This window comes from the organism of the source record quoted next, unplaced genomic scaffold (assembly GCF_019419815.1).
Source record: "Pyrus x bretschneideri cultivar Hongxiangsu unplaced genomic scaffold, Pyrus_bretschneideri_v1 Contig1, whole genome shotgun sequence".
In the NCBI taxonomy this organism is placed as follows: domain Eukaryota; kingdom Viridiplantae; phylum Streptophyta; class Magnoliopsida; order Rosales; family Rosaceae; genus Pyrus; species Pyrus x bretschneideri.
This window is the reverse complement of record NW_025999390.1, coordinates 11762070-11774099: the sequence shown is the minus strand read 5'-3', so window position 1 is coordinate 11774099 and position 12030 is coordinate 11762070. Positions and strand designations below refer to the sequence as shown.

At 33.9% G+C, this 12030-nt stretch overlaps 1 protein-coding gene across 1 annotated transcript; it reads right to left on the bottom strand.

Annotated features, from left to right (window-relative positions):
* Positions 1-4530: 4530 nt before the first annotated feature.
* Positions 4531-6633, bottom strand: LOC103943847 (protein SODIUM POTASSIUM ROOT DEFECTIVE 2). Its single transcript, XM_009354206.3, has 3 exons — positions 5306-6633; positions 5091-5166; positions 4531-4857 (listed from the first exon to the last, which is right to left on the bottom strand). Exons 1-3 carry the CDS (start codon positions 5507-5509, stop codon positions 4730-4732), a joined length of 408 nt encoding a protein of 135 aa, XP_009352481.1. The 5' UTR covers positions 5510-6633; the 3' UTR covers positions 4531-4729.
* Between the last annotated feature and the right edge of the window lie 5397 nt (positions 6634-12030).

Below are 12030 nucleotides of genomic sequence, written 5' to 3'. Positions count from 1 at the left end.
AGAAAATAAGGAATGCCGTAATGCAAGAAATGCAATCCTTACAAGTGAAAGGGAACTACTAAACCGTAGTGGTAATTACCAAGGAGAGTAAAGAGTTACAATTTTAAAATTTTGTCAGGTGAGAAGAGATTGTTGGGTGGCTTGCGATAAAAGTTGGGTGTGATTAGAAGCTCCATTTCTTTCAGAATTTGTAGGTGTTGAACACAATATATTTCGTAGCCCAACCATGGCTCGGTGGTATTTCAAACCTTCCAGCATTGAGTTTAGATTGGTGCATAAATCTTAAATAAGGATTAATCTAGTCGGAACAAATTTATTAAGGAAAATATGCATCATTGGGATCCTCTTATGTATCATTTGGATGAACCATTGGCACCACTACTGCATCATCATGATCTTCTCGGCCTTGCCAGTTTATCTAGCTGCTTCGAGACGACGCGCATGCACCAGTTCACTGCTAAAAGAATCGAAATCAAATTCTAACAATCGAATATTGAAAAATGATCATTTCAACAATTGGGATTTGTAAACTCGTCATGTCGTCCAAATTCCCTAGTTTCTACTCCTTTTCTACTAACCTGAGAGCGATAGTTACCTTGCAAGTCCGCGTAACAAATACACTGTGTTTGATGATGTTATTGCTGAAGCGAAAATTAAATAATACAAGCAAAATCCTCTTCTCTATCAATCCATTTAAACCAGTTTCTCTATGTCATTCACTACTTGCTCCGCTTCATTTCTTGAAAATCCTTTCCTCCAACCGAATCCCATGTCACATTCACCACCCTTCTACACATTATGTTTCTCTCCAACACTGCATACATCATAGACTATCAACAAGAACCCTCTCACCAGCATGCTTGCTGTAATTTCTCAGATTCTCAATCCCACCGGCTCAACTTCGTACAACTCAATGGAAAATACAAACATCTGATTCCTAGGAAGTTAATATGGTTGTGCTGGCATGCATGCCCTTTAAAGTTCCTACCAGATGTCTTTTTTTTGAACCAGAAAATACTAGTTGCTATAGATACGCAGTCAAGCAATCTGGTACAAGTTTGCGAGGGTTCCAAGTTAGAACAACCCATGATGTTCTGCTTCTAATATTATTTTTGGCTTTCTTTTTATTTTTGCTTTTTATGAGTTCTTCCCTTTGGATATTAATTTCCATTTTCTTTCGGTTTGTGTAATAGTACCTTCAGAAGTTGAAAATCATTGATCTCAGTTTTCATTTTTTCTAAAAAAAAAAATCACCAGACCTTTCACAACTCCCAAATCTTGAAGAATTGACATTGGAAAACTGTGAGAGTTTGTCCAAAATTCAATGGAACTTGCTTACTTCTCTTCCAAGGGATTTCTACAAGTCGAAATATGTTGAGACTCTTATACTTTCTCGTGTATGCAACGTTGAGAGAGATATAATGTGCAGAGGAGTGGTGAACGATAAAGCATAATTTGAAGTCTATTAAGGAGGTAAACTGGATCAGATTAATACTTAATATCATACATATATGTACATAGAAACAGTGCTCAGATTAATGCCAGGCATCTTTGAGGGTACCATTGATTTTCTAACCTTAAATTTTAGTTCCTGGAATATGTGGTGAAAGCACTGCAAGTATTTATGCGAATTCGTGTAGCATTTCTCAAATATTCTGGTGAATGTCTTGTATCGATTGATGTTGAAATGTTTCTAGAAACTACTTGCTAAAAAAAGTATGAAACATCGACTTGTCATTACTATCGAACTGTGAAAGCGAAAAACAAAAGAGGCCGATGACGAAGCTGACGGTGATGCGTAATCCGCGGATTCAGATATGTGATGATGAGCTTGATGATGAGGATCCATCCCTTGGTCATACCTCAACATAGAACCGAGCAGGATGTGGATCAAAAACATAACCAGCGTGGTCCAAATCATGCATATTTTCCTTCATAGGTTTGTTCCATATTAAATTAATAGGAAACTTATTTTAATCCTTGGCAAAGATGACTTTTAGACTAAAACAATAAGTAAGAACAAAAATCTAATTTTAGTCTCTTGATACGTTAATCATCTCATTTATTACTTATATTTTTTATGTTTTAATTATTTCTCTTTTTCTTCCTAATTTTAATGTATTAATTTTATTTCATTGTAATTATAATTTTCATTTAATTCATCGTAATATATTTTGTTGTAAACATTTAGATAAACAAATTTTTATTTTACAATATATTTCGATATACTTTGTCTTCTTCATTTAGGTACATTAAATTCATTATAATACATTTCGGTGCATACATTTAGGTATACACATTTCAATACATAAATTTCAATACAAACATTTAGCTACATTATAATACATTTCAGTACATTAGTTTAATATAATACATTTGGGTACATATATTTCGATACACACATTAGGTACATTAGTTTAATATAATACATTTCGGTGCATACATTTGGGTACATACATATCGGTACTAACATTTAAATACATTAATTCAATATAATATATTTCGGTACATACATTTTGGTACTAACATTTAGGTACATTAATTGAGTTTTTCAAGTTTGAAGAATGTTAAATAAAATTAATAAATTAAAAAAAACTTTGGTTTGGTCAAAATATATATTAAAATGTGTATATTAATAAATTTAAATATTTAAAGGGAGACATTGAAAAAAATACACATTAATTATTTTGAATTAAGGATATATTAAAGGACTATACTCAATATGTAATCTAACACCAGATTTATTTTAAATTTCAATCTTCTTCAATGATTAAAGTTAGAAAATCCCTTAAATTAACTCATATTCTCTTCATTCTCATTGTCACGGGACAATTTATGTCTTGTGACACTTCAACAATTACATCAACTTTATTCCTACTTTGCAAATTGAGCTTATCATTCGATAGTTGTCCCTTCCAAATGTAATGGGCATCATATGATTCATATCTGTGAAATGATTTATTATCCTAACGTCTTATGCCTACGCAAGCCCATAACCCAGGGCTGGTTTGGTATTGCTGTGCTTTGAAAAAAAACTGTTTCTGTTGTGGTGTGAAAATAAGCAGCTGTGAAATAAAACAGCAGAGTGTTTGGTAAACTTTTTTGTAAAAGTGCTTTTAAAAAAAAAAAAAAAAAAAAAAGAAGTATTATAGTGTTTGGTAAACTTTTATGTAAAACAGGTGTGAAAAAAGCCTGTTTTTCAAAGCTGGGTTTTGCAGCTTCTTGTTTTTGGCTTTTTTTCACCCAAAACTGTGAAAAAAAGTTGAAGCTGAATGTTTACCAAACACAAAAACAGCTCCTAGCTTTTTTTTATACCAGTTTTTTTTAGAATCACCTCAATATCAAACCAAACCTCAGTATGCTTGGGATTATTTATAACAATAATGGCAAGGGGACAATGATGATAAAATATATCTGTTAAGCAGTAAAAGTAGAATAGAGTCAGCCCATCAAAATTACGACCATCACTTGAAGCAATATCAAAACCGACTTTATTGCCCTCATTGAAAAACTCAAACCAATTAGAATAAATATATAGAATAATTCCCTTGGAGGAAAATGCCACCATACCCGCAAGAAATCCATCCCTATATATACATTGCAAGTGTCATATATATATGTACAGGTGCGTTTGTATGTGTGCGTGCACGATAGAAAAGACGACATGGGAAGAGAGAGAGACCTGTAGGATGTTCCATATCAATCTTACTATAGAAGCTGGTACATGTCTTATGGCTTATCCATGACTATGTTCAATTTCTGAAACGACTATTACACAAAACCAGAATTGACTTTTTAGAGTAAAATACTGTTTTTCATTAAAATGAACAGTACCGGAATATTTTCGTTAAAGTTCCCTAAACATAAACTATCAAAAACTTCAAAATTTAACACATTAGGCATGGATAAATGTATATATATCATAAAATGCCTTGCAGAAGACTCAATCCCGAGTATTGTAGGAATATTCATAAGCATGAAACATACTTAAGGTCCCCTGAATTTAATGCAATTAGATTTTGGCAACAACTTTGAAAGAATTATGAATTTATATTAATTTATGTACCATTTTTTTTGTATTACATTTGTATGTTATCTAATGTGGTAATAATATATAAATATCACGTCAATTAATGAATTTATTTCATTAAATGTTAATTGTATTCATTACTTGTCACATAAGATGATACATCTATTTAGTATAAATATGTAGTCGCTCTAGCATTACTTATCCTTTCAATAGCAAGGGCCATAGAGGAAAACGACATCCTTTTTGCCTTTTGTTATATCAGGTAAGGATGGGGTTAGAATTAATTGGGCTTTTGTACTGAGACCTCAAAGAGCTTTTTCCTTTGGGTTACTTTGAGTAAAGGCCCAACATCGAAAACTGAAAACCAATTCACAATAGGTAGAGAGGCCCAAATTTATATAATTAGTCAATTCAAATGACGTGAGAGCATATGCGGTATTTTGACATGTAATATCATGTTAATTCAAAATTAATTGATAATAAATAACGAGACCAATATCTTCTAAATAAATAATACAACACTTTCATTTTCGACATCAGATAACAGTCTCAAACCCAAGTTAATTTGACACAGATAATATACAGGATGGTTCGACAAGAGATTGCTGCATATATAGGGCACATACACCGAACTTAAAAATGTGTATCATAGTGTACATTATGACAATGGACACACACACATATATATAGTTTATCATCTCAGCATGGGGAGTTCCAAATCTCTGCATTTTTAACCTTGGAAATGCTCTCTAGCACTTCGAAGGGAAGAACGTCTCCAATCACAACCACCATCTTGCTCTCCAAGTCTACTTTGTACGACGTCACGCCTGTTTTATTCGTGACGCAAAAACAATTACAGAATCATTGTGAGGTTTGACAAAAACAAATCATCGTGAGGAAGATGATAATTATTTATTTTTATTTTTTTAAATACAAACATGCAAGATCTTGTAAGAAAATACAAAAATTCACACACCGGCCCAGAAAAAAAATACATGTGTTTATATGTGTGTATCAAATTATGATTTGTCTTGAATTCGTATTTAAAAGTTTGACATACCTTCTATCTTTGAGATATGTTTCTCAACTTTTTTGGCACAGCCATGGCAGTGCATGGAAACCCTTAGCACTACCATCTGCATAAGGTTTTTCGCCAACAGAAAATCAATCATTCATCTTCGAACAAACATTGAATCTACTGAGAGTTATCCAATCCATTCTAATCTTAGCCGCCAAACGAGGCCAACAGAGAGAAATGAAACGAGAGAATAATACCTTGGGCTTCAACTGAAAGGCCAACGTCTGTTTTCCGGCGACAACATCCTTCAGTTTTAGAAACTGATCCTTTTCGCCGGTTACCAACGGACTGCTTTCGAACTCGTCAAGATTTTCCGACCAGTTCATACAGAAACAAGAACCAGAGCCAGTTGAAGAAATACAAAACCTGTCCAGCACCCTTCCCATACTTAGTTTCCCCATTGCAACAACCAGAACAAACTTCTTAGCCAAACGGACACAAATCTAAAGCCAAACAAAATTTCCAAGCACAAGAAATCTCTACAGCCGATCTGTCCCTCCCAGTCCAGTTAACTAACCAAACTGCCTCAGTGTTGTAAGCCAGTGCAGACTAGTGTGAACATTATAATAGTGTGGGAGTGAGAGAGGGGGAGAGAGAGAGAGGAAGAGAGGGGGAGAGATAGAGGGAGAGAGAGTGAGAAGCGCTAAAGGTCAAATATTCATTGGGGAATGCAAAAGTTGAGCAGACCCAATGAAGCCATGAAGGAGGAAAGGGAACAAGACTCCAGTAGTTTATAATTTATAAAACTCAGCTGGTCAAAAAAATGTAGAAGGGGATCCGAAAACCCAGAAAGAAAAAAAAAAAAAGCAGTAACTTTTTAAACTGTAAACCAATTCTTAGACCAAAGAACAACACCCCAACTAGATTTTGTCATGTGATCACGACTCCTAAATTCTTCAAAATACAACTGATGCATGAGAAAGTTCAAAAGTTAATTTGAGATGAAGCTGCAAGTGATTCCTCTCTCTCTCTCTCGCATGTGACAATCCTTCAAAAGATAGAAACCTAATATGCAATAAAAGCTGGTGAGGATGTGCCTAATATTTCATATGATCGAGAGGTGGAGAGAGGGAAGCTCCAAAAGAAAAGCTTTACAGTGACCAATGGAGGAAGTAGCAACATACCACGCTTTATGACATGTGATGACTATAGGCACACGTCCAAGTTAGAGGCAGAGAATATGTTTATATATAATACATAGTTGAATTAATTTGGAGAGGCATCACGGGAATTGAGCTCTGCACACTATTTTTCACCTTCTGCAGACCGCTTTAATTTCGATTTTTCACTCTGCTTTGATTTGTTCAATTCAATTGGTTAGAGAAGTAAAATGAGTGTGCATAATGTTGAGAATGAGTCCCACATGGGCTTATAAAAGGTTGGGCAACTCTCTATATTGCCAATTGATTTTATGGTTGAATCTCAACTTCTTCACATAAATTATTTCCCAACACCTTTGCTAGGCATGTTTGAACACGAAAAACGTTTAGGTGGAAAAGCTTAATCGAAGAAAAAACAGTTATATTTGAGGAGCACCAGAACGAATTATCGAACAAATTTGCAACTAACTAATGTATATTGCATCTAAATAAGTGTATGTTGATCATTTAACAAAATATTAAGATAAAGTAGAGTGTGATTGACCACCTAATCCGCATGGATTGATGAACCCTTCAAGTAACCCGAAAGTGTTTGTGACGATGGATAATATAATTTAAAAAAAAAACACTACAAGAATGGAGATATGTTGACAGTTTTGTCATGGCCTTGAATATCAAATGAAAAATGGGACAGACGGCCATCCATTATTGGAGCCCCATGAGCTCACATTAATAATTATACGAATAGAATAATTTCATTAAAAAAGAAAAAAAAAAAAAAAGAGAATGGTTTCTATTCTATTCTTCACAGGTTGGTCCATGTGAAATGGTTTTTTAAAACGGACCAAATGAAACCAAATTTGAAAAAGATGGAAGTGAAGACATGTTAGGCACGTGAGGGGCACATGATTGTTGCTAAATGCAAACAGTAAAAATGTGGTGATATGTCGCATTATGGATCACTAGAGGGGAGCAGCACCACTCCTATGGCCTGGTTTTGTTGGGTGGCCAACTGGAGTGCACCTTTTGGTCATGGAGTTGGTCATGGAGTGATGGAGCGCACTGCAAATGATATGACAAGACATATATACACACGAAGCTTCATTTTCTGCTGATGGACTTGGAAATCAACGTGGCCATGACAGCAATGATGTGGGATTTATAAGGTTGTCCCACTAACATGCCAAGTTCTAGCATAATGGACGTAGGTCTGCGCTGCGGCACCTCTCACACAAAAATAAGTCCGGATGAAATCCACGCGTAAGTAAGTTTATTTTGTTACGTAAGAGGTGTCGCATTGAGACGTTATATACTAGAATTCTTCTGCTAGTACATCCACATCAATAGCAAACCACACCTACTAGAGCTCGATGTATAGTAGATACACATGTTTGTAAGTATTTCAAATATGTGCATTGTGCAATGCATGGAACCTAGATTTTTGAAGGTGTTGCTTTAAGTAGGTTATCAACACTAAAGAAACCAATAACCAATAACAACCACATGAAGTGAAAGACATTACCTTTAATTGAAATCTAATGTGCAGAAAAAAACTCACCTTACATTCTTTTTATTAATTTATCTCATCACATGACATGTCAATCTAAGTCCGAAACGTTCGGAAATCTCAATTCAAATAGCTTATATTGTTGTTTCACTACCTTTTCTTTGAAAAGACAAAAAATAGCAATTTGGAGATATCCAAGGTTATATACATTCATCGTTCCCGAACGCAGCATACAACCCTCCGTTGTACTGCATCTGCTTCTGGAAGAAATTGAAGAATTTCTTGGGAATCTATATTCCACATGTTTGAATATTACAATTCATTAATTAGCAAATGGTAATAGCAATAAGTGAATTCCATACCTGGCAAATGGAAGTGCAGATCTGACTCTACTGACTCTATATAAAAGAGGTTAGTATTTAAACGGCATTGTTTAGAGATAATATAAAACAATATTAGCTAATGCAAAGCATCCAATTTTCACATGGTATGACATGAATGGCTGGCTATAATATTTGTATATAATTTAGGTTTAATTAATCAAAAGCACAAGGGTTTAATTAAATACAAGCCTCAGCCTAGTTGCTGTGGACATGCATGCTGATCATAATATAAAACAAAAGCGCATTCTTCCTCTGGGACCAATTCATGGAATCATATATATAGTGCAAGCAATAGTAGTAGGCTATCTATATATATATATATATGATATACAATGAAATCGTCCACTTTTCGTTTGACGTAAGTCACACAACAACCAAATCCCATGTGCCCAAGTTATGGTCAAAAAAAGGTCGGTGATTTTTATGATAATACACATCATTTGCGTACAGATATCAAACTCTCATATCTTGCAATTATTCTACAAGATTTGTCCGACATTAAAGAAAATAAGATATATAATATAGTGGAGATCCATTATAACTAGCAATAGTAGGGGAGGAGAAACTTGAAAGTTGAAACTAGCAATACTAGGGAAGGATAAATTCAAACGCATTACTAAATTCAAACGCATTACCTCGGCTTGAACACGATAAAGGCAATTAATCACTTGAACTACAACTCCATTTCTTTTATGTGTGTGTGTGTGTGTGATGCATTAGATATACTAGGAGTGGTTAAACTGCCCAGTGTGCCAGGGCGGTGAATTGGCAAGCCAATGCAGCAATGCGGGGCACCATTCACGTCCAGAGTAAAAGGAATATTAGACAGTAGATTCTACAACGACATCAAATTAATAAACTAATTATATCACATGATTAGTCATTAGGCTTTTCGTCCTCCGTTTCTTTCGTTTCTTGTCCGCACAAAACCATAATCTCAGTCGACAGTTGCACGACAAATTAAATATTGAGTACGTACCTGATCTGCCTCTCGAGCTCCGACTCTCCGCATCGATCATCGTCACGTCTCACACGAATCGCAACGCTGCGTTCTGCGGATCGCTCTTGTGCTTTGCTTCTTCTACTTTTTTTCTTCTTCCCTACTCCCACTGCATAAGAATTGACGTGGGCTCCCAATTGGAAGCTGCAGTTGATAAATAAAGGGTGAAAACTCGAGCCCATATCAAAAAATAAGGAACGCCAAACCCAAATATTGAATGGGCCGATAACCTGGCCCATTGAGATCAAGCAACCGTTTTTCAAGATTTTACTAGAATTCTAAAATTTAATATTTTACTGACAAAACAACTAACTTCATTTTAAAATTGAGAAAAAAAAAAAGAAAAAAAAAACTAGATTTGAAGTTATACAATTTAGCGATACATGTATCGTAGGTGTACTTTGGACTACATAAGCAAGAAGGTACAAATCACGTAATTGTTTTCGTTTTTCACGCAATATGTATTATATATTTCACAATGGCATACAAAACGATGCAGTTATTTTGGTTTTAATTTGTAAGCACCTTATTTTACTCACTCTCTCAATCGTTATAAGGTTGATCGTAGATGTTGATTTTTTTACATAACACGTAATAACATTGTAAATGAGTAACCACTTTAGTCTTATAGAAAAGTAGAAAACTAAAACAAAAATTATTTTCTTTACTTAAGCTTAACAAATTTATAATATAATAATATTATAAAAAATAAAAAAACATAGACTTAGGTCACATGTTTCAAAAATACTTTTGATTAATAAAGATACAAAAGCCGGCATATTTGATTATTCAATTAAACTTGTTCGAATGATTGTGATGTGAGGCCAAAGACACGAATATGTTGGATTCATCTTATCCATTTTGCAACTATAATCTCAATTCTCAACCAAATAATGACTTTGTACAAGGTCATTGCCCTCTCACAATTCTCTTGTTATAGAGGGTGCAAATTGCGGATATCGTATATAGTTTTAATAGTTGAAGTTTTTCTATTAAACTCACTATGTCTTAAGCAGTGTTCTAAAAAACGCTATAGGCGGCTGCCTAGGCGCTAGGCACCTTGGAACCGAGGCAATTTTGTGCAAAACGATTGGAAAAATTGAGGTGACTCTAGGCGGTGCTAGGCGGCGCTAGGCGGCTGGGTGGTTTTTTTTTTTTTTTTATTGTGAAATTTATTTAAAGTCTAAGTTCTAATTATACCTTGAAATTTTGTTAATTTTATAGAATAGGTGTGTTGTGTATCAACTTAAATTCCGGGATGCTAAAGATAAGTATCTTACGTTACTAAATTTCCTTATTTTCCTCTTATTTTCCATTTTATGTTGTTTTAATTTGTGAACTTGTTGTACATGTGTTATCCTACAATACTCCTCACTATGGTTATATGACATATATGCTTAATGTGTTTTTAAATTTTGGATTTGTTGGATACTCTTTTTGCATTTTATCATTCTTTTATTATTTTATTCATGAATTTCATATAAGTATATTTTTTTGTAAGTGTCAATATGCACTTATTTACAAGATATACAATAAATTTACCTAAATCTGCCTAGGGGCCAGCCTAGGCACTAGGCGCTAGCCCGCCGTCCAACTAATGCCTAGCGTTTTTTAGATCCTTGGTCTTGGGTTTAAACTTTTCACCATTTTCTTAGTGTATTTTTGTTTTTTTAATAAATGAGATTATCTATACTGAGGGGGTGAATGAGTGGGCTAAACCTCATAATAGATTAGCAATAATGTGGTTCAATTCGCCTGTGGTAAAAATTAGACATAAGATCTCTTACTTACAAGTGAAGAGTAATACCATTAGACTGTAATACTAAATGACTACTTAGCACAAATTAAAGTATAGACTTCGCATGGATAAGAATGTATCTTTTATAATTTGTGATGAAGATTAATTGAATGTTATATTAAAAGTATAACAGTACAAAAGGCTTGCATTTTAATAATGATGACTAAATGCCGGTGTGACATGATAGGCCAACCTTGAAAGCAAAAAGTGGCATGATAGTATGGCATTATTGCCAGCAAAGATTTGGAATTATATGCATGCCATAGAGACACGTAGCACCACAAACTCTCGTGAAATTTAAGGTTAACAACAAAATCACATATCAACAAATCCAGAACAGTACAAAGTATGCGAGGAAATAAAATTCAAATAATTTCGGATTGAATATAACATTTCAAAACTAATATATTTAGTGTGTTTAAAAGAAAAACTCCAATTGAAAAGTATCTTAATTACGTGAGAGTTTTTGTTATCCTAAAGATTCGCATATCAATTTCGTTTGTAAATTCAATATAATGATTATGTTTAATTTGAAAAAGTGAAACTTTTCCATGTTGATAAGCTCGTGGTTGGAAAATGGGAATTACTTATTCTAGCCCATGAGAAAATAGGAAGAAGGTGAAACCCTTCATCCACCATCTCGAGTTTCATATTCTTTTCCCATAAGAAATCAATACAAATATTATTATTATTTTTGTATGATCAATTTGCTCCCATCGACGAATAAAAATGCCCCAACTTCATCTTGAGGAATGGATTTTCTGGTTACTATCTCTTCATTACCAAACACATAAAACGGATTTTTTTTCACTCGCCAATTACATGAGTTTAAATAAAATGTTAAGTCAGATACTTGTTTGAAAATACTTTTAAAATAATAAAAAAAAAATCATGCATATTTTGAAAATCATTTAACGTTTGACAAAAAAGTTATAAATACATATGTGATCTACTAACACTTTTTAAATGATTCATCGTTCATAATTTATCAAGAAAGTTACACTTGTCAAGCGCTTCTTCAAGAATAGATGCAATTGGAATGGTTGTACAATTTTTTTTGTTCCAAAGATAATAATGAATTTCACTCAAACATCACTCAAAACCAGTACATTAACGAGTATGAGAACGGTTTTT

What these genes read in the sequence shown, in the direction of transcription:
- LOC103943847 (XM_009354206.3), bottom strand. Translation starts at nt 5,509, where the DNA reads ATGGGGAAACTAAGTATGGGAAGGGTGCTGGACAGGTTTTGTATTTCT. An exon ending in CCTTTCAGTTGAAGCCCAAG is followed by an intron (nt 5,167 to 5,305) that starts GTATTATTCTCT and finishes AACCTTATGCAG; the next exon opens with ATGGTAGTGCTAAGGGTTTC. An exon ending in ACATATCTCAAAGATAGAAG is followed by an intron (nt 4,858 to 5,090) that starts GTATGTCAAACT and finishes CGAATAAAACAG; the next exon opens with GCGTGACGTCGTACAAAGTA.